The sequence below is a fragment of the Cetorhinus maximus genome, chromosome 5 (assembly GCF_964194155.1).
Source record: "Cetorhinus maximus chromosome 5, sCetMax3.hap1.1, whole genome shotgun sequence".
NCBI lineage: Eukaryota > Metazoa > Chordata > Chondrichthyes > Lamniformes > Cetorhinidae > Cetorhinus > Cetorhinus maximus.
In genome coordinates this window covers 12,955,437-12,979,322 of record NC_135883.1, presented here as the reverse complement: position 1 = coordinate 12,979,322, position 23,886 = coordinate 12,955,437, and the positions used below count along the sequence as shown (strand labels likewise).

The following is a 23,886-nucleotide window of genomic DNA, read 5'->3' as shown; positions in this document are numbered from 1 at the left end:
TTTTAGCTTCTTTCTCTTCAGCAAATTTTAAGGAAAAGATATATTAAATCTAATCCAATATTTCAGGTGAGGATACGTGTGCTTTTGGAAACCATGACTGCGAGCACATATGTGTGAGCACGGCAACATCATATTACTGCAGGTGCCGCCCTGGTTTCACATTGAATGAGGATCAGAAAACCTGCTCGCGTAAGCCACTTGCCATTCATGTGTTCTTTATCCAAACTTCCACAGGCCACTTAACAATCCCACCAAATACTAACAAAATCTTTTGCTCTTCCTCTCATTGTTAATGTTAAAAATTGATTCATAAAAATATTAATAAGTCACTCATAGGTATATAATTGCATATTTAAGATATTTTATTTCAATAGGATGGGGAGGTCTTGTGGCAGTGTAGGTAAATGTCCCAGCCTCTGAGTCAGAAGCTACAGGTTCAAATCCCACTCCAGGATTTGACGACTGAGGAAGGTGTATTCATAATGCAGCCAAACAGGTTGAGTATCAACCTGCAAATCCTTCCAACAAACGCCACTGGCAGGTAAGATTAAGAGAGATTCTTGCTCAGCCAAGTGATGGGAATAGAGTTGGAGCCTCTACCATCACTATCCATAGCTCCAGTCTATAATACGCATCTGAAAATGCATGTTGTACAGCAACTTGGACTTCCTGAAAAAGCTGTAACACATCACCACCACCTCATTAGGAATTCGCGGTGAAAGTTTCTTCATACATCAAGATGGAATTTACTATTTTTGGGTGACATAAGTTCACATATCCAGTACAATACCCATATTCAGCCATATCGACAACTTGCATTAGATAGCACTTCTACCATAGTGATACATTCCAAGGAATGTTGCCAAACAAAATTTGTCACTGAGTCAGCAAAGGACAGGTTACTAACAGCTTAGTCAAAAAGGAATATGTTGAAGAAGGAGACAAAGGTAGAGAGCTTCATTTAACTAAGTCAAGCTCTACATGGTTGGTTTTGAAAGCCCTCTGAAGTGGTCGTGCGAGCAACACAGTTGTACAAATAATCCCTAAGAATATCTATCCTCACCTCTTTAAAGCACTAAATGTAGATTTGCTCATGTTACTCACTTAAAATACTTTTAATAAAACATTTTATGTAGGCAATGTTGACCTTTTTGTTTGTTATTATTGCTACCATTAAATCACAGCAATGAATTTTAGCTTCTTTCTCTTCACCAATTTTTATCAAAAGATATATTAAATCTAATCCAATATTTCAGGTGAGGATACGTGTGCTTTTGGAAACCATGACTGTGAGCACATATGTGTGAGCACGGCAACATCATATTACTGCAGGTGCCGCCCTGGTTTCACATTGAATGAGGATCAGAAAACCTGCTCGCGTAAGCCACTTGCCATTAATGTGTTCTTTATCCAAACTTCCACAGTCCCACCAAATACTAACAAAGTCCTTTGCTCTTCCTGTCATTGTTAATGTTGAAAATTCATTAAATTGTTTCATAAAAATGTTAATATTTCACTCATAGGGATGTATTTTCATATTTAGGGTATTTTACTTCAATAGAATATGTCACTGAAAATCTCCTAGTTTTACTTCAATGCATGGGAGGAAATCATGAAATAATACATAAGGTAGAAATGAATATTTTTGGGTGACATTATAAAGTTCACATATCCAGCACAATGCCCATATTCAACCATATGGACAACTCCCTTACGTAGCACCTCTACTACAGTAAAACATTCCGGGGCACCTCAGAGGGTTGTTGCCAAACAAAATTTGTCACTGAGTCACCTAAGGACAAATTACCAAAGCTCAGTCAAAAAGAAACATTTTGAAGGAGGAGGTAAAGATGGAGAGCTTCATTTAACTCTAGTCAAGAACTACATGGGTTGGTTCTAAATGCACTGTGGTGTAGTCTCGCACACAACTCAGTTGTGCAAATAATCTCTAAGAAGACCCATCACCTGACCTGGAACGGAACCAATATTCTTGCAGGGAGGTTTGCTAGTGCTGTTGGGGTGGGGTTTAAACTAATTTGGCAGGGGGGTGGGATACAGAGTGGAGGTACAGTTGGGGGTGATGCACAGCCAAGTATAGACAAGAAACTAAGTCAGCCTGGAATGCAGAGCAAATATAGACCTGTTAAGGCACAAAGGAATAATGGAAGGCTGGATCGCATTTCTTTTAACACAAGGAATCTTACAAGTAAGGCAGATAGATTGAGGGTGTTGATTAACACATGGGAATATGATATTGTTGCTATCACAGAGACATGGTTGAGGGAGGAGCAGGACTGGCAGCTCAATATTCCAGGGTGTAGAACCTTCATGCGTGATGGGGTGGGGTGTGTAAAAGGGGAGGTGGCATTGCACCATTGATCCAGGAGTCAATTACTGCAGTAAGGAAGGATAGTATCTTAAAAGGTTCCTCAAATGAGGCCATATAGGTAGAACTTAAAAACAAAAAGGGGGCAATCACTTTGCTGGGAGTGTACTATCAGCCTCCAAACAGTCAAGAGGAGATAGAGGAGCAGATATGTAGGCAAATCTCAGAGCAGTGTAAAAATAATAGAGTAATAACAGTAATGGATTTCAATTTCCCCAATATTAACTGGGATAGTCTTAGCATGAAAGGCTCAGAGTGGGCAGAATTCTTAAAGTACATCCAGGAGAGCTTTTTGAGTCAGCATGTAGAAAGTCCTACAAGAAAAAGAGCAGTACTGGACCTAATCTTAGGGAATGAAGCCGGGCAAGTGGTAGAAGTGTCAGTGGGGGAGCATTTTAGGTATAGCGACCATAACTCTGTAAGATTTAAGGTAGTTATGGAAAAGGACAAAGATGGACTGGAAATAAAGATCCTGAATTGGGGGAAGGCCAATTTCAATATGATAAGACAGGATCTGGTCAAGGTGGACTGGGAGCGGCTACTTGTAGGAAAGTGTACATCAGACCAGTGGGAGTCATTCAAAAAGGAAATAGTGAGAGTTCAGGGCTACCATGTTCCCATAAAGGTGAAGGGTAGGACCAACAAGTTCAGGAAAACCTGGATGTCAAGGGATATAGAGGATTGGATAAGGAAAGAAAATGAGGCTTATGGCAGATACAGAGGGCTAAAAACAGTGGAAGCCCTAGAGGAGTATAGAAAGTGTAAATCTGAGGGACAGGATTAATCTCTACTTGGAGAGGCAGGGATTAATCAGGGATAGTCAGCATGGCTTTCTGAGGGGGAGATTATGTCTAATAAATTTGAATTTTTTGAGGAGGTAATTAGTTGTTTAGATGAGGGTAGTGCAGTTGATGTAGTCTACATGGACTTCAGTAAGGCTTTAGACAAGGTCCCACATGGGAGAATGGTCAAGAAGGTAAGAGCCATGGGATCCAAGGCATTTTGGCAAATTGGACCCAAAATTGGCATAGTGGTGAGAGGCAGAGGGTGATGGTCGAAGGTTGTTTTTGTGATTGGAAGCCTGTGACGAGTGGTGTACCGCAGGGATCAGTGCAGGGACCCTTGTTGTTTGTAGTGTACATTAATGATTTAGACGTGAATATAGGAGGTGTGATCAGTTAGTTCGCAGATGAAATGAAAATTGGTGGTGTTGTAAATAGTGAGGAGGAAAGCCTTAGATTACAGGACAATATAAATGGGCTGGTGAGATGGGAAGAGCAGTGGCAAATGGAATTTAATCCTGGGAAGTGTGAGGTGATGCATTTTGGGAGGACTAACACAGCAAGGGAATACACAATGAATGGTAGGACCCTAGGAAGTACAGAGGGTCAGAGGGACTTTGGTGTACATGTCCATAGATCCCTGAAGGCAGCAGCACACGTAGATAAAGTGGTTAAGAAAGCATATGGGATATTTGCCTTTATTAGCCGAGGCATAGAATATAAGAGCAGGGAGGTTATGCTGGAGCTGTATAAAACGCTAGTTAGGCCACAGCTGGAGTACTGTATGCAGTTTTGGTCACCACACTATAGGAAGGATGTGATTGCACTGGAGAAGGTGCAGAGGAGATTCAGCAGGATGTTGCCTGGGCTGGAGCGTTTCAGCTATGAAGAGAGACAGGATAGGCTAGGATTGTTTTGCTTAGAGCAGAGAAGGCTGAGGGGGGACCTGATAGAGGTATACAAAGTTATGAGGGGCATGGATAGGGTAGATAGGAAGAGGTGTCAATTACCAGGGGGCATAGATTTAAGATAAGGGGAAGGAGGTTTAGAGGGGATTTGAGGAAAAACTTTTTCACCCAGAGGGTGGTTGGAATCTGGAACACACTACATGAGGGCTTGGTAGAGGCAGGAACCCTCATAACATTTAAGAAGTATTTAGATGAGCACTTGAAACGCCGTAGCGTACAGGGCCAAGTGCTAGAAAGTGGGATTAGAATAGATAGGTGCTTGATGGCTGGCACAGACACGATGGGCTGAAGGGCCTGTTTCTGTGCTCAATAACTCTATGACTCTATGACCACCTTTTTAAAGCACTAATTGTAGATTTGCTCACGTTACTCACTTAAAATACTTTTAATAAAACATTTTATGTGGGAAATATTAAACTTCTTGCTTGTAATTATTATTACCACTAAAATATGGTAATAAATATCAGATTGTTTCCTTCACCCATTTTTATAGATAAGACACATTAAATTTAATGAAATATTTTAGGTGAGGATATTTCAGGTGCACCATTGGAAACCGTGACTGTGAACACACGTGTGTGAGCACAGCAACATGGTAATGGTGATACCATTTACTGCAGGTGCTGTCCCGGTTTCATATTGAACGAGGACCAGAAAACCTGCTAAAGTAAGCCACTAACCACTGGGGTTTTGCCATGTTACAATGGACATAGGTTATTCTGTGTGGTTATGGTTGGTTGTAGGTGGTATGAGCCTAAGTGTTGCCTTTGTTCCTATGATATTAGAAAGTGATTATCATAGATTCTTTGACCTTTACATAGCTCTTGGAAAGATTTTTTTTTCATTTTGTACCCATATTGAATATAGATACTGATAATTGTTCTATTTGCTGATAGGTTAGACATTAAAAATATGCCGAATTGATAACCTATAGAAGAAAAAAATGTTTTAAGATCCATTCTGTAACTTAATTGCTGTTCCATGATAAGCAAACTTTGAACAGTATGAAGCATTAGATTTGCTTTCACACCAATACACAAAATACAACAGATCCCCTTTCCTGTTCAGGCCTTAGAATGGCTTCCTTTTTATTTTATGTATCTAGGCCAATAGGAAAGATAAAAATATTTGAGTGTGTCCTTTACATGGACCAAAGGAAGATCGTGTGTGAGATGGGCTAAATGATATTTCTTCGCGTTTCTACCATCTTGTGATAGTATTGTAAATAGTAAATGAGTTTGTGTCATTATGGGTATAGATTTATTTTGTTGTTTACCTGAAAATTTTACTTTTCTAATTTGTTTTCTGTTCAAAATTCCCACTCCACTTAACACATACATCAAATATCAGATCCATGATTTCTGAATTCAATGAAATTGTTCTTCTCCTTATAATTGAAGCCTTTTCCTGTCCAGTTCAAATTTCTTGGCTTCCCTTTCTCTCTGCCTTTCTCTTTCTCTTCCTTTTGAAATTCTAACACAAGTTTTCACATTTCTCTTTCTTTCCCAAACTCAAACTTTTGCTTTTCTCTATCTCTTTTGAGTTAATGGCCTGGGCGCACTGCTGCTGCCTGTTAAGACTTTACTGACCCGATGCTGCTGCCCATTTCTTCCTGGACCTTCCAACCCTGGCTGACACATAAATGGGCAGCACAGCAGCTCCTGTCTAAACCTATGAGCGGATTAGAGTTGGGGGAGGGAGAGGACACAGCCCCTTTTTACGGCACCAGCTGCCATATTCAGATAAGTTTTTAAAGATGCAGTCTTTTAATGAATGAGTATGGGTTAGCGAATGGATGAGTGATTGGATGAGTGGATGAATGGGTGAATGGATAGGTTGGTGAGGTGGATGGGTGGGTTGGGTGGGTGAGGTGGGTAGCTGGGTGAGGTAGGCAAATGGGTAGCTGGGTGAGGTTGTTGGTGGGTGAGTGGGTAGTTGGGTCGGAGCATAGTTGAGTTAACGGGGGGTGGGGAGTCATTGGATAGGGACAAGTCGTCGAGGGGGTGCAGTCAGATCTGGTCATAGGATTAGTCGGGTTGGGTCGGATGGGTAGTTGGGTGGTCGGGGTGGGTAGTTGGGTGGTAGCTGGGCCGGGTTGGGGGAGTAGTCGGGTGGGCAGGGAGAATTCGTCTAGGGTGTAATTGGTTGGTCAGTGCATGATCAAGGGGGTTGGTTGTGGAGTTACCCAGCTGTTAGAGCAGGTATTAAACTGTCTAGCATTTCCTTGGTAAGTTCCGTGTATCTGGCCCAAAGCTTTGCTCGTGGCTCAGGGTTGGAGACATTTGTGGAGTGTCCCGGGCAGCAGGGAATCAACCCAAGAAAAGTTTACACTTCCTGGGAAATTCCCACATATGTCCACACAGTGTCCTGATACATATCTCCCACCATACTTCCAGTCTCTGATGATCTGGGGACCGGAAGATTTGGGCCCAAGTTTTTTTTCATTTCTGTTTCTTTTTTCCCACTCTTTTGAGTTCAAGTTGCTTCATTTGTAGCTGAATCCTAGCCAACTCAATCTGTGCCTTTTCTGGATTATCTTTTCCTTCCTCAAGATTCAAATGTTGAGCCAGTAACCTCAACTATTTCTGACTTCTAGGCACCTCTCCCAAATCTATTTCTAACTTTTCTGCCCCACTCTTAAATTAACCTTTGCTAACCATTGGAAAGCACTCAAAGACAAATCCTCTCTTTTGAGAAAAGCTTCCACAATAGACTTAACTATTCAATAATTACAGTAAAAGTCACTGTGATATTTTGTTCACTTAAACTTTAGCAAATCCCAATGCATCTTGTGGATTTCTCACAAAAGGCCCCAGTTTTGTTACGATTTCCATAGACACTGATAACTTTAAAAAAGAGATTCAAAATCCCAGTTGCTACTTACAAGAATGAGACAGTGAGATTTTACACCACCAACTCTCTACCACCCGCCCAAAACTGCCTGCAAACACGCCAGTGGGGGACCATTAAATTCTGCCCATAATCTCTAAGAAAGTCCAATACCAGCTTCTCAGGGCACTAATTGTAGATTTGTTCACTTTACCCACGTTAAATATTTTCATAAAACATTTTACATTGAGGTGTTAACATTTTGTTTGTGATTATCGCTGCCATTTAAGTACAGCAATGAATAAGATATATTAAATTTAATGGTTTATTTCAGGTTTGGATTTATGTGCTGCTGGAAACCATGACTGTGAGCAAATATGTGTGACCACCACAACAGGGTATTATTGCAGGTGTCGTCCAGGTTTTATATTGAATGAGGACCTGAAAACCTGTTCACGTAAGCCACTTACCACGAGGGCTTTGCCATTCACGATGGGCATGTGTTGTTCTGCAAGGTCATAGTTGGTTGTAGCTGGTATGAACCTGATGATAATCGCCACATATTCTTTCAGTCTTACACAGTTCTTGTAAAGATTTAGGTTGCATTTTACCACCCTGGAAGGGACCAGAATGAAGGCTGGCAGAAAAAAATGGCCACAGTATCGCATGGCCGACACTTCCACCTCTGTTCCCTCCGCAAGCGTCTTGCATGAGGGCGGGGTTGATTGTGGGCCTCGGGATTTACCTACCCTTATTAAGAGGCCAATTGAAGCACTTAAGGGATTAGTAAAAGCCAATTTTTCAGATGGTTTGTGACTTTTCCAAAGGCAGCTGGACTTCACCTCAGTGCTCAGACACGGTGAAGATAGGAGAGTAGAACATCATCAATGAATCAGCAGGCTAGTGGCAGGCCATCTTATGTGTGAAAGTGCTCACTTCCTGAAGTTAAATGTTGCAGGAGCATGTCAAAGGAAGGGGAGGGGCCAAAAGGCAGAACTTTGTCACCTCAGTGGGTCATCAATCTCCTAGCATCGCCTGGACATTGGGTCACTGATTACTGACCAAGGTTGCCTGGACCTCACCTGACCAACAGGTAGGGCAGCTAGATATGGGTGCTGCACCCTTAGAAACAGGGGCTATTGAAACTGTGGAGCAGGAAGAAACCCCAGGCATCAGGAGACCATAGTAGAGGGATGGGGGACACAAGCAGAAGGAGATACTACCCTTAGGATAGAATCTACCAGAACAGGTGAAGTTACTTGGACATAACAGAAAACCAATGCTGAAGGAGACGGTGACTCTCCAGGCAGATGTTTACATACACCAGTGAGAAACTATAGCCACACCCTCCCAATATCAGTCAAGATAATTATGGCCTTGAATTTCTTCACTGCTGGATCCTTCCAAGACTCAGCTGCAGACCTCTGTGACATCTTATAGTTGACTGCATGTTAATATGGCAATCATCTTGTTAAAATCAATTATCAGTTAAACAGGTGATGGCCATTAATTATCCCATCTAAATAGAATAAAAAAGTTACAGCTGGAACTCTTTGTGTGGAAGCTATTAGGAAGTTAGTAGCACTGAGGAGTAGCCTTGGGAATAAACCAGCTTTAACCTGGATTAATTCTTCCACCACAACCTCTTATTGTGAGTAACATGGTAGCAGAGGATGAACTTTAAGCTTTGCTGATTGATTGCCGTAAATGAAGATTTCTGCCTCAGTCCTCTGAGGGAAAAGAAGTGTGCTGTTGCTGACAATTTAAGTTAGGGAATGGCGGAAGAATGGTGCAAAATTGCAAGTTTTGACTATCCACCAATTTTTTCTGGCTCTGAACCTTATCAGCAATGGAAGGCTGAAGCTGAAATGTGGACCCAGGTTACTTCTATACCCTGGAAGAAGCAAGGTATGGCTTTGGTGTTATCATCACCAGCCAAAAGTAAGGTAAGGAGTAATGTCTTTTCAGAGTGGAAAGTGGATGATTTGGATCATGAAGAGGGATTAAACCGTCTGATACAATTTTTGGATAAGTTCTACAAAAAGGATGTTATTGGAAGTGTATGAAGCTTGGACGATCTTTGATAGGTTTAGGAAATCAGATCAGTCCATGGAAGAATATATCATGGATTTTGATAAATGGTACAGGAGACTACAGTGACTTGAACTTAAAATTCCAGAATCGGTATTGGCATTTAAATAACTGGTCTGTGCTCGCATTTCCCATGTTGATTGTCTTTTAATACTAACAGGGGTTCAGTTCCGGGGGAAAGAATTTCCCTTAGAACAAATGGCTGCTGCCCTAAAAAAATTCTTGGGGAAACAGTTGTTCCCTGCCACTTTTTTAGCAAATGCGAACAACTATGCTGGAAAACAAAGGATAGAGGATTCAATGGTAACCGAATTTTGTGGTTGACCAAATATTAGATGAAGACTCCAATACAAAGTTGGGGTTAACGACAAGAGGTCTGAAAATGGTCGCAACCCTAGCCAATTTGAGAGTCGGGACAAAAAGCGTGTCCGGGATGGTGACTGTAGACGTTTAAACCCAAAAAAACGCAAGGGGAATGGTTAATCGGTGTGATTCCCGGTACCATTACGCAATGGACTGCCCACAGCGAAGGAATTGTGTTTTTGAAGTGACCCACGAGATGGATTCATCTGAAACTGAAAATGATGATGGTGACTGCCATCATGGAATTGTATTGATCACTGAGTTTGAATCCGGTGATGAGTATCTTGATGGTAGATTCCTTCAACTGTGCAGTTCTGGACAGTGGTTGCACTTCTATGGTGCGTGGCATGGATTGGCTTGACTGCTATCTGGAGTCTCTCGATGCGGCAGACCGGTGGAAGGTTAAGGAGTATGAAAGCTCTACCTGCTTCAGGTTCGGAGATGACAATACATTAGCATCCTCCAAACAGGTGGTCATCCCTTGTAAGATAGCAGAGATCAATCTGTTTATCAGTACTGATGTGGTTTCTAGTGAGATACCGCTACTGTTGAGTCGATCTGAGATGAAGAAGGCTCAGATGATGCTAGATATGAAGCACGATAGAGCAACCGTGTTTGGGGAAAAAATGTGGATCTACATTCTACTCGGTCAGGCCATTACTGCTTGCCACTAAGGAAGCCAGAGATTTCTGATCAAAAATTTTATGAAGCTTTGTTAACTGCTGAGAATGAGAATCTGGTGGACCAGAAGAACATTTGGAAATTACATAGACAGTTTGCACATCGAGCGCCACAGAAACTGAAGACTCTACTTCGAGATGCGGGAGTGGTCGATAAAGGATATCATGACCTTATTGAACAAATCACTGCTCAGTGTGAAATTTGCCTTAAGTATCGCAAGACACCAAGTGAGCTTGCCACTAGCCAGGGAGTTTAACGATGCAGTGGCAATGGACTTGAAAATTTGGGACAAGGATAGGGTTTTTTTTTTACTATCCTTCATGGATATGGCAACCAGATTTAGTCTATCCACTGTGATGCAAAAGGACCATTGTCGATAAGGTCATGGAGAAATGGGTAGGAACAGGATTAGGAACACCAACAAAGTTCCACACAGATGATGGTGGGGAATTCGCCAGTGAGGAATTTCGAGATATGTGCGAAAATTTAAACACACTGCAGCTGAGAGTCTGTTTAGTAATGGTCTTTGTGAAAGAAACCATGCAGTAACAGATGACAAGTGACATAAAATATTAGCCGATCAACCAGGTTGTAAACTGCAAACAGTGCTAGCATAGGCAGTGCACGCCAAGAACTCTCTGCAAATGGTTGGGTGTACAGTCCGTATCAGTTCGTGTACGGAAGAAATCTAAAGTTACCTTTGGTGTTGTCAGATGCTCCCCCTGCTCTAGAAGGGACTAGCATTAGCTCCACTTTTCTGCTCATCTGAAGGCAGAAAAGCTTTCATTAAAGCTGAGGTTTCGGAGAAAATTCGGCAGGCCCTATGGCACTGCATAAGACCATCAGGAATACAGTTTAGACAAGGAGACATGGTATATTATAAAAGGGAAGGCCAAAAAGAGTGGAAAGGACCTGGCAAGTTCATAGGGAGTGATGGGAAAGTAGTAATTGTGCAACACAGTAATCAAACTATTAGGGAACATTCTTCATGGTTAATTGGTACTAACTACACCTTTACAGGTTCTGAACAGGACATAGAATGTGAGGAGGCACCATGCACTTCACATACACATACATTGGGTAGTTATGAGGAGCAGACGACAGCAGATACAGGGTTGACTGACTATGAACAAAGTAATACTGAGGTACAGGACAACGCTGTTCATCCAAAAGGGCAATTACCTAAAGTAGGAACAAAGGTAACATACATGCCAGAATGGACCAGTGCGTAGAGGGATGCCACCATCATAGGGAGAGCAAGAAAGGCCACTGGTAAATACAAACATTGGCTAAATGTGCAGGATGAAGGACAGGAGACAAGACCTATCGATTGGCAAAACCGAGGTAAAGATGTGAAAACCCAGAAAACGCAGTATGAGTTCTGACAGTGGACCAGAAAGTGGTCGTGACCCTAGAAAAAAATCATGGACTTACGTAAGGAGTTCTGTTCGCATGGAGGATGATCATATAGTAGCAGTCCAGAAAGGGAGAGGAATGTGAGTAGAGGCTGTAGCATAACAAGGAGGACTAGAGAGCAAGCTAGCAATCTCAATTGAAGTAGAAGCCCTTATGACAGAGATTCTAGTAGCTGCTAATAAATTGGAAAGTAAGCTGATGAAGGAACCCAAACGGAAAGAGCTAGAAGGAATTTGGGGTATTTTCTGAAATACCTGACAGAGGACAGCCGGCTTTATCTCACAGATGGATCTGTACAGAAAAGGTACTCCCAGATAGCACATATAAGGCCAAAGCGAGATTAGTAGCCCGAAGCTTTGAAGAGAGACTAGGAGATCAGGGTGTCAGAGTGGACTCGCCTATTGCGGGGAAAGTGAGTTTGAAGATTTTTTTAGCTATTTTGGATCCTATTCCTGGGAGTGCAAATCGATTGATCTAAAGGCTATGTTTTTACAGAGGGAGAAGTTTCAAAGGGATGTGTTTGGAAACCACCAGAAGAAGCCGGGGATGTAGAAGGAAAGCTATGGAAGTTGAATAAGTGTATTTACGGGTTGAATGATGCATCAAGAGTATGGTATTTTTCTGTGAGGTCTGTCTTGTTGAAAACAGGTTGCATTCAGTTAAAGGCAAATGCCGCAATGTTCTACTGGTACCATAAGGAGAAACTAGCTGGGATCTTTACCATGCATGTTGATAATTTCCTGTGGGGAGGATCTGTAGAATTTGAACAATGGGTAACTGAGAAGATAAAGAAGGAATTCCAGGTTGGAAGTCAGACTTCTGGGGCCTTTAAATACATAGGTTTAGACATTAAGCAGAGCAAGTTAGGAGCGACATTGAATCAACAATCTTATCTAGAAAATGTTAATTATATCCCAATAACTCCTGGTAGATTCTCACAATAAGAGGATCCTGCTACCAAGGAAGAAATGGAACAGTTGAGAAGTTTGATTGGGCAGTTGAGCTGATTGTGCAAACTAGGCCTGACGCTAGTTATGATGTGTTGGAGCTGAGTACCATGATGAAAAATGCTACAGTTGAGCAAGTTCTGAGAGCAAATAAAACACCTAAAATTAAATTCTGAGAGATGTGTGCTCAAGTTTCCAGCCTTGGGTGATCCAGGAAATTTGAGGTTGGTCATTTTTAGTGATGCTTCATATGCCAATCTTTCAGATGGGTACTCTAGCACTGCAGGGTTCATCATATTCTTGGTGGGAAAGAACGATAAATGTTGCCCACTGGCTTGGGAGGCCAAGAAAATAAAAAGGGTAGTGAAAAGCACCTTAGCTGCTGAAACATTAGCCTTAGTAGAAGCATTAGATATGGGGGTTTACTTATCCAAGATATTGACAGAAATGTTATATAAGGGGCAATGTGGGAAAAGTTTGCCCATAGAATGTTACTTCGATAACTGGTCCCTTTGGGACAATGTTCATTCCACGAAAAGTGTCACGGAAAAAAGGCTACGAATAGACCTAGCCAGCATAAAGGAGATGTTAGAGAGATAAGAGATCTCTAAGATAAAATGGGTCGACACAAGTCACCAACTTTCAGAATGTTTTACAAAAAGAAGTGCCTGCTCTAAAAATTAATTAAATGTGTTGGAAGAGGGGTGTCTTATAATGATGCAATGAAAAATTGTTTTTATTTTATAATTGCGCGTGTGTGCGCGTGTGTGTGTGCGTGCGTGCACGTGTGTATATATGTATGTATGTGTGGCAAAAGAAATTTGGGAATTATAGATGTGGAAATACGTGACATTAAGAAAAGAGGGGAATCTGTAAATATGGCAATTATCTTGTTAAAACCAATTGTTAGTTAAACAGGTGATGGGCATTAATTATCCCATCTAAATAGAATAAAAAGGTACAGCTGGAACACTGTGGAAGCTATTAGGAAGTTAGTAGCACCGAGGAGTATCTTGGAAAGAAACCAGCTTTAACCAAGAGACCAGCCTGGATTAATTCTTCCACTACACCCTCTTATTGTGAGTAACACTGCACACCACTTTATCACCCGGGTGACAGATGCCCTCTTTGCCAAGGCTAGAGACTACATAAGATTCCCAACCGATGTTGCTTTGGAGGTCACTGGGTTTTGCTGCCATTGCCTGATTTCCCCCAAGTCCATAATTGACTGCACCCATGTTGCCACAAGGCACCCACTGACCAACCAGAAAGGTTAATTAACAGGAAGGCTTACCGCTCCTTGAATACGCAGCTGGTCTGAGACCACAAGGAGATCTTCCTTCGTGTGTATGCATGCTTTCCTGGTAGCTGCCATGATGCACTCATTCTCCACCAGTTAAAGTTTCAGCAGCTGGTTTATCTCACCCCCTCCCAACCCCCTCCTGACTATGAATGCAAGGAACAGAGGCACTGAGGTCTTACAATGAGAGCCATCTGCTCACCAAAACCCTAACAGAGCAGTCTATCAGGCTGCTAAAGTTGTGCTTTTGCTGTCTGGACTGCTCAGGTGGTGCCCAACAATACTTGCAAGGGTCTTGTAAATGATTGTGGTCCGTTTGCCCTTTACAATATGGGCCATCAAAAAGGAGTGATTCTTGAGGACGCAGACGCAGTGGGCTGAGCTCATCAGAGGAAGAGGAGGAGCAGGGCATAGGAGAGGAGGGGCAGTGGACACGGAGGGGGAACCTACTGCTGCGTGAGGTGGTCCGACTGAATATGGACCCAGGCCTGGGGTGTCAGAACAAAGTCTTTGCAGGAAGCATGATAGTAAGAGATCATCTGATCCAGCAGAGGTTTACCCGAGGCCTGAGGGACTTAGTACAAGGTCGTGAATGCTCCAAGCCTGTGCTTTGACACGGAACGGCAACTCTTCCTCAGTACTGTGCAATCTTATCCTCTTGGAGATCTGAACTACTGCCCAGAGTCTTCACTGTCACTCCATTGGTGAGGAGTTAACATTTTGTTCACATGCTGTTATTACTGTCTTGCACAAAGTTAATATAATTATGCATCTCATGTTGCAAAAGCTTTTCCTTTAAATTCTTGGCCCATTAAGAGAGGAGACATTCCAGTGTGTATTTCAAACAAACTGCAGCAAGGAGAGGCAGCAGGAAATTTTTTTTAACTGCCTTCCACACACTTGCCAGCACTTCAAGCAGAGTTCAAAACAGCAACCACAACAGTGGCTACTGAGGTGGGCCTGTAGTCTTAACCACTCTGGGGTTAGCCCATCTCCATTCCTGCCTCCTGTCTCCCTGCTCGGGTGGCAGACATCATCTCAAGCTCAAGATGTAAATATGCTTCTCAGTGATATTATGACGTTCACATATACAGCATATTACCCATATTCAAAACAACAGCTTGCACATATGAAGCACCTTGACCATTGTAATAAGCCACAAGGCATTTCACAGGAGTGTTACCCAATACAATTTGTCACTGAACCACTAGGAGATATTAGGACAGGAAGCCGAAAGCTTAGTAAAATAGTAGACGGTAATGAGTGTATTGAAGGATAAGAGAGGGGTAGAGAGCTTAATTTTACTTTTGTCAAACACCACATGGTTGATTCTTAATGTCCTCTGATGTGGCTCAACCTAGTTGTACAAGTAATCTTTAAGAAGGCCCACTTCTCAGGACATTATGATTTGCTTACATTACCCACACAAAATACTTTAATAAAACGTTTTACATGGAACACTTGAACATTCTGGTTGTGATTATTGTAGCCCTGAATTTAGATTGGTATCACCAAATTTTATGGATAAGATGCATTAATTTTAATAAAATATTTCAGGTGAGGCTATGTGTGCATTTGGGAACCATGATTGTGAGCAAATATGCGTGAGCACAGAAACAGACTATTACTGCAGGTGCCTTACAGGTTTTATATTAAATGAGGATCAGAAAACTTGTGCAAGTAAGCCACTTACCTCTGTCAAAATTTGCTTCCTTCAGAACACTTTTCCAGAATATTACACTCCCCATTATTTTACAAGATACTGAGCAATTGCATCGTCTATCCTTGGTCCTGGTTCTACTTGGGTTATTGCTGGCCACATATTTTCATTGTCATGTTAATTTATTTGAAGGGTGTGTTCCTGTTGCGCCAATTAACTTTTACCTTGAATTGGAATCTCCTGAATTCTTTGACTGCATTCTTTGAATTAACTTTCCTGACACTCGCCTTTCTTTTAAAACGTTATTGTCAAACAGAATTTTACTGACCGTTTATATGTGAGTGAATTCTGATTTTAATGAATACCATTTACTTTGCCATTCTTACATGGATAATTTTCATTTGAAAAATATTGAATGATTTGCTATCCCATTTTACAAAAGCAGTTAAGCAGTTACTGAAAATAAGACAAATCATAACCATGCATATAATCACAGAATAGGATTTTACTTTGCAGAAGAAGCTCAGAGAAAAATCACTATTCAAGATCCATGCAAGTGTGAAGCTCTTCTTGATTTCCAAAAGGATGTCCAATCTAATTTTCAAGCACTGGCCGGCAAAAATATCCTTTTTCATACTTAATTTGTTATTTCCATCCAGATTATTTGTTGCAGATTGCTTAATGTATTTTTGTAACTAGTTTTCTTTGCCTCTGTAAATCTATCCAAAGTGAAAAAACAGTTGCTGAAGAAACAGAATACAGTAAGCTGAATGAAGAATGATTTGTCCTGGTTACTGTTGTTACAGTACCCCCCACACACACACGCACGCACACCACATTTTGAGCAGCCTGATAGATGTAGCAAACAACTTTACTCTCGGAAGGAGGACATTTGGCTGACCTCTAAGGAAAAGTTTAGCTGGCATTGTTAAATAGTAGTGGAAAAATTTAGCACTGATTCATATCCTTCCGTTCTATGGATGATACAGATGGGTACAAATAGAGCATATATACTATCCCACTGTCATGCCTATAGGAAAGGATCAGGAAAATCATTAAAATTAGAATAGATTGAAAGAACAAAAGAAATAAAATTTAAGAATATGCCTTTTTTATGTATAGATAATGAAAGATTCAGTACAGTAATATACAGTCCATAACTATTGTAAAGTCATTTTGAACAACTTAATGTCGTAATCCTTAACTATTTTATACTAGCTCGTGTAACAAAACAAATGCAAGCATTTGAATACCACCTGGGTCGACACTGAAGATTGTGCAAATACTCTGTTTAAAGAGTGCATGCACTACTATTAGGCTAACCATCCATTTTATTGAGCATAGTTCTTTCCAAGCTTTTACTATAATCTTGATCTGACTAGTCACTTTTACTTCCATGCTGCAACTATAGGTTGTAAGAACTATAACAAGGCATAGAATATTAACATATGCCATGAAGCAAACTGAAGCCATTCATTCGGGTGTTACTACATATTGGCTCAGCTGCTGAAAGTGTTGATTTTACTACTGTGACATATTGCATAAGTGCTATATATCAATATTTGTCTTGACTGTATAAACTTCACAAATAAGTAAGTTGATAGATAAAATAAATTAGGGGTAAAAGAATGCTTAACTATATTATGTATGAAAATCACTACCTGATTCATCGAGTTTATTTGTCATCTATACCATTCTCTGAATTTAACTGACCATAATTTTTTATCACTGAAAAATAGTGATGCTATTGACAAGAATATTCATAATGTATATTTGAATTCAACTTTCATGTATTCTATTTTCAAATCCAGTAAAATGTATATTTGACAGTAAAGAAGTTAAATAAATTGTGTTTTGTTCTATAATATTAGTGTTCCCAATCCAAATATAATTTGTAGCTTATACAAGAGTATGTGAAGGTTCTGATTCAGTAATAATATGAAAATGCACCAAACCGCTAGTTTTCTGTTCATTCACTTCCACAAACATGCATTAAAACTTGTCTTTAATTTTATTATATCGTCTTTATTCAATCACTTTGCTTTTGTACATTGAGCTGCACTTTCTCATGATCTAACACTTACCCGGTGATAGAAAACTAAATATTACCTTATCTCCTTTCAAAAATCAAAGTCTCAATTATTTAAGGCATTTCTTAGCAAAAAAAAGCCCCATAAAATGTAACAAAACATGTCCATTCTCCCAAACTGATTCTTCCTGTCATACATGTATATCAGTGTATCAATTCGTATTACCATCATCATCGGCAATCCTTCATGTTGAGGATGATTCTTCCTTGCGGATGGCTGGGTTTAGGTGAGATGTCAGTGTTGGCTGTGGGTTCACAGATGGCTTATGAGCTCTATCTTAGCCTTACAGACTCTGTAATTACAGGCCATAATGAGGACATTGGTTATCGGCCAACAGGGGTGGTGGTGGATTATTGGCTCAAGAAGCTGCCCTCGCTTTCTGTTCCCCTCACTGTCCTCTCTCAGTGGCTGCTGTTGTTGACTGAAAGGTCTTGATACCATTTTCAATGATAGATTTCTATTTTGGTCACAATTGGGCATCTGCTTCCCAAATTTTGATGTTAACAGAACAAACCTTCATGGAGGCTTGTCTTTGAAACTTTTCCTTTGCGAATGAGCTCCATTGTGTAGCTCTGAGCAGAGCACCTGTTTGGGCAATCTTGAGTCGAGCATTCTGATGACATATCCTGTCCATCTCAGCTAATGTAAGATTATCATGGCTTCTATACTTGGCATGTCTTTGTCTTGGAGGGTGCTCATGTTTGTTCTTTTGTCTTCTCACTTGATTCACAAGATTCTTCTAAGACAGCACTGATGATGTTCTAGGGCCTTTGTATGGCATCTATAAGTTGTCCAAACTTCAGCACAGTAGGGAAGTATGAGAATAACCTGCCTGATAGACAGTGTTGGGTCTGACACTACTTCGTATACAAAAAATGTATTCCCCCAATACTGTTCCATCCATCCATATATTTCAAAAAAAGACAACAAAAAAACCATTGTATAACTAGATTATGATTGGTATGCATACTATAATTTGTTTATTATTTGCATCAGATTTCATGGTGATCCTGTTCAAGTATCCTTCACTTAGCCCCTTACCCTTATGGACCAAACTTTGCTATTGCAGGGCACCTAACAGCATCTTCCATTAATTAGACTTGACCATGCACATTTAGAATTACACAGAATAAACAGCACAGAAACAGGTCATTCAGCCCAAGTAGTCTGTGCTGATGTTTATAAACCATGAGTCTCTTCCTATTCCAACCACATCATCTCAGTCTTTCAACATAACTTTCTATTCCCTTTTTTCTCATGTAATCGGCTAATTTCCTTTTGAAAACATCTAAACTACTTGCTCCAACCATTCCCTGTGATAGCGAGTTCTATATTCTAACTATTCTTTCAGTAAAAAAAATTCTCCTTCTTTCCAATTGGATTTACTAGAATCTATCTTGTATTTATGGCCCCTTGTTTTGGATTCTCCCATAAGTGGAAACATTCTATCCACACCTACTCTGTCCAATGCATTCGTGATTTTAAAGATCTCCATCAGGTCTCCTCCAAATCTTCTATTTGCTGAATAAAAAAGCCCCAGTCTGTTGAAGCTTTCCTAATAGCTCAAAGATAGAATCTCTAAGCTCTGGTGCCATCCTTGTAAATATTTTCCTCACTTTTTAAATTTATAATAGAGAGCAGAACCGTACACAACTGTGGCTTGACCATGGTCCTAAACGTTTACATAACTTCGCTATCTTTCAATTCTAAACCACTAGAAACAGCTCCCCAGTGTTTTACTAACATTTTTAATTGCTTTGTTTACTTGCAAATCTGCTTTTAATCATTTGTTCACCCATATCCCTAGATTGCTGTGCTATTCCAGGCCATTCAGTTTCCCATTTTCAAGATATAGATGATATGCTTTTCCTACCAAAGTGCATCACTACACATTTAACTATGTTAAACTTGGCATTCGGCTGCTCAGTTTGCAAGTTTTCTAAAGTCTTCTTATATTATGTTGTATTTTTGCTCAGTGCTAGTTCTACCTCCTCCAATATCATCCACAAGTTTTGACATTGAGTTACTTATTCCTAAATCCAAATCATGAATGCAAATTACAAATAACTGGCTCCAGCACTGATCCTTCTAGAACACTGCTTCCTACCTTCCTCTGATCTGAATAACGATCCTTTACCCTTTCTCTTTGCTACTTTTTTGACAATTTGTTCTTCATTCATGTTTCTCCCCTGGCTCCAAATGCCCTAATTTTTGTCATGAGCTGATCAAGAGGTATTTCATCAAAGGCCTTTTGACAATCCCAGTATATGACATCAACTACATTATCCTTGTCTACTCTTTCTGCTGCCTCTTCAAATAATTCTATCAGGTTAGTTAATCATGACTAAGCTGTCTGGAATTCATATTCACTGTTTTCTATTATATTTTCTGTCTCTAGATTCCCTATCACATCTACTCATGTAGACTTCAATATCTATTCCTACCTTTGATATTAGGCTGACTTGTCTTTAGTTCCCAGGTTTTGCTCTATCCTCTTTTTTGCAAATGGGAACAATATAAACTGTTCAGCAGTCCTTTTTTCTATGGAACATTCATACGGAAACTAATGCCTCTGCTATCTCGTCCCTGCTATTCTTGAGTATGCATGGATGCTCACACGTGGGGTTTTATCCTCTATTAATTTTGCTAGTCAATTATTTTCTCCCTTTCCATACTAACTCCATTAATATTATTTTTAAGCTTATCCTCTAGTGAACTGCCTATTAGTAAAAGCTGAAGTGAAGTTGTTATCTGATACTTCTGCCATTTCCCTGTCAGTATATCTGAGTTTATCATGCTCATCTTTTAGTGGCCCTACCCCTACTTTAATTTTACTTGCGTTATTTGTGTGCTTATAGAACATTTTATGATTTCTTTTTATATTCCTTGATAATTAAGTTTTAAATTTTTTCACTTGTCAAATTTCTAAAGTGAATTGAAAAATGTTGCAGCAAGGGAAACCAAAGGCAGGATTTTTCTTTCAACATAATTTTCTATTCCCCTTCTATCTTAGAAAGGGAAACCGACGATGTTCTGGAGAGGGTAAGTAGACTCAACCAGCAGTTTTCGCAAAGGGGCTGCTAATTGGCTGGAGGGCACCTTGTGCAGCTGACTGGCGGTCAACATATGGGAATGGAAGAGGGACTGCTCAAGTGTAGGCCTCATTTAAATACACCATCATAGCCATTACTGTGGATACCATTTGAAGAAAAAATGCAAGCACTGAGGATTGAGGGAGAAAGGCAGAAGCCTGACACCCTGGTGAGCAATGTTATGGAGAACACAGCAGACCCTTGCAAATGTGTATTGTCAGGTGCCAACCAGCCAGTCCAGGCACTGGAACCGCACTGACCTTCAGATGCTCAATGGCCTGCTTGATGATAGTCTTTGCATGCAGAAGGCTTTGGTTGTAGCACCTCTGTGCCTCTGTCTCAGGGTCTCATAAAGGGGTAAGTAGCTACCCCTTCAAGGGGTAACCTTGGTTCCTTAGAATCCATCATATAGGTTGGGGGTGGATTAAGCACTGCGACAGCCTGGATTGCTGAACAATGAAGGAGCAGCTGCCAGGAAAGCATATGCATACATGGAAGAAGCTGTTGTTGTCATTGCATACTGTCTGAACATTGAGGGAGTGGAAGCCCTTCCTATTGATGGTCACATGGATGCAATCCATGATGTCATGCGTCTGGGGGAATCCAGCATTGGAGGCAAAATCACTGCCCTCTGTGTCTGAAAGACCTGTTCTGTTTGAAATTGTATGTAACATGCAGCTTTCACAAACAGAACATCAGTGGCCTGTAAGATGCCGTGGTATGCAGCCAGTTATGAGATGACACCAAGGTCTGCAGTTAATCCTTGGAAGGATCCAGAAGTGAAGAGATTCAAGGCATTGTCACTTTGATGGCTACTGGCAGAGCATGGTGAGCAGTGCTCACACCAGTGAGGTCTTACACGACAAGGGCACAAATCCCAGTGACTATCTGCCCGATTAGGCACAGTCTCCTGTGACATGTCCAACTCCCATGGTCTTTGGTAGTAGATCCTATGCTGAGGGCACAGCCTCTGTTGCGTTCCTCTCCTCTGCCCTCCTTATGTCTGGGGCTTTGTGTCTGCTGCTGAAGATGTTGATCCTCAGTGCCCAATATCTGAAAACCATGCTCCCATTACCAGCTGTTGCTTTTCCTTTGCTCAGCTGGACTCCTGATAATGTCTCAAAGCCTAATTCCCTCCTCTTCTGATCTCTCAAGCTAGATGAGTCACAAACCCCTGCACAGCCCAAGTGTACAGATCACTCTCCCTGCAACATGTGTGCACCCGATGGCACCAGCATGCCAATAGCTGACTGCCTCTCTCAGCCATGATCCCTCTTACGGGCTCATCTAAGTTTATGGTACAGCCATGACCGGATCCCCGCTGTGTTGCCACCTCCATGTACCTGATCTGTCCCTGATCCAGTGTGCAACCCATGTGGCCCCACCAAAGTTCCAAACTGGCCTTAATGAGCTGACAATTAGCTACTTAACAGGATTAATTGGCTTAATCCTCAACTGAGTGGGCTTTCAGGGTCCACTTTCCCCTTGAGGGAAATCGCTGGTGGCAGGAGCGGTAATGTGAACTGGCCTACTGGCACACTGGCCTACGGTGTTATTTTTAGAGCTCTCCTTCCTCGATCAGGACCTTAAAAACCCCAAGTGTCTGGGACTTGAGTGAAGAGGAAAAGCTACTGCTTATATCTTTAATCAATCAGATGGAAGGATTGAGAAATAATTAGTAGAAGAACTAAGAAGGAAGTGTTAATGAGAGTGGGTGAATTCAACATCAAATCAGGTGCACAAAGATAAATAAAGAGAGGGAAATGAAGATTGGATGAAAGGGGAGGAAAAAGAGATAGAAGGGGAAAGAAAGAAAAAGTAACATTTTACGTTTTTAAAATCTCCAACAGTTAAAACCTGAAGGAATGAGGGGTCACATTTGTAACAGTTACCTTTTCAGTGCCAGTGAGGTTGATTGGCAGCAATCAACACTTGCTTTCCCCTTCTATTTCTTGTTAGAAGGGTACTTAGACTTGAAATGATTTGACCTAACTCCCTGTGACAAGTTTAGTTCTCTCTACCATGCAAATACAGCGACCTCATGCAATTTAAGGCATTTCATTGCTGAGGCAAAATTGAGATGTTTTTTTGTGAAGCCAACAGTGGAATGGCTAACTCAGCAGCCAATATTTATCAGATTCCAGAATGCTAATAAATTTAACCCCAGAGGCTTGTCACACTTTCCCCTAGCCCCAATATATATTTTATTTTTCGTGGCAATTTTCTCCCCTTTATTCTCTGTCCTGAAAGCTTGGTCTGTTCACAGAAATACGGTGCTAGACACCTTTTTGTACAAGGGTGTCGGCAGCTATTCAATTGTAGAAGAATCATAGTCGTCTCTGATCCTGTCTGCACCTGATATTCATATTTGCAGTAAGGATTACTGAAAAATGATCGGGAGTATGAATCCTAGATGATTTTTCCTTCCTGAAATTTAGGACACAGAGGCCAATTGGAGCTCTCCGGCTGTCATGCCAGATATGATTAACTAGCTCAGCATCGACTAGAAACAAATTATTTTCCATCCTGCATACCTATGTACTATACATAAGAAAGACGTTTATTTAGAAATAAAATATAAGTTTCTATTCAGCCTGTTGTTTCCACTTCCTTTCTCTCCACAAGGACACTAAACAGCCAAGATTTCTATTTCCTAGGACATACTCTGTTCCACTAGGCCCCTCACAGCCAGGGCTGTTAAACAGTTTATTCACTCCTGCCACAACAGCAATATTCCTTTAACAATATCTACACAAATACAATGCAAGTTTATCACTATCATGATTGCCTCATTCCAGGCACCAGTTTCAACATTGCAGCAATTTTACATTGTGCACTAAGGTAAAAGCAAAAAACTGCGGATGCTGGAAATCCAAAACAAAATTAAAAATACCTGGAAAAACTCAGCAGGTCTGACAGCATCCGTGGAGAGGAACACAGTTAACGTTTCGAGTCCGTATGACTCTTGAACAGAACTAAGGAAAAATAGAAAAGAGGTGAAATATAAGCTGGTTTAAGGTGGGTGGGACAGGACAAGTAGAGCTGGATAGAGGCCCAGTGATAGGTGGAGATTGCCAAAAGATGTCATAGACAAAAGGACAAAGAGGTGTTGAAGGTGGTGATATTATCTAAGGAATGTGCTATTAGGTGACATTAAGGGTAGAAAGCAGGATGAGCAAGGTACAGATAGCCCTAGTGAGGGTTGGGTGGGGGGAAGGGATCGAAAAAGGCTAAAAGACAGAGATAAAACAATGGATGGAAATACATTTAAAAATAATGGA

The 23,886-nt window shown here is 40.9% G+C and overlaps 1 protein-coding gene across 1 annotated transcript in view; it reads left to right on the top strand.

Annotated features, from left to right (window-relative positions):
• LOC144680434 (uncharacterized) overlaps window positions 1-16,064 on the top strand; it is a 43,774-nt gene extending 27,710 nt beyond the window's left edge. Inside the window, 5 exon segments of the mRNA XM_078541399.1 lie at window positions 67-189; window positions 1,257-1,379; window positions 4,720-4,803; window positions 7,300-7,422; window positions 15,940-16,064. Of these exon segments, the coding sequence (XP_078397525.1) occupies window positions 67-189; window positions 1,257-1,379; window positions 4,720-4,803; window positions 7,300-7,422; window positions 15,940-16,064 (578 nt within the window).
• Window positions 16,065-23,886: the final 7,822 nt, after the last annotated feature.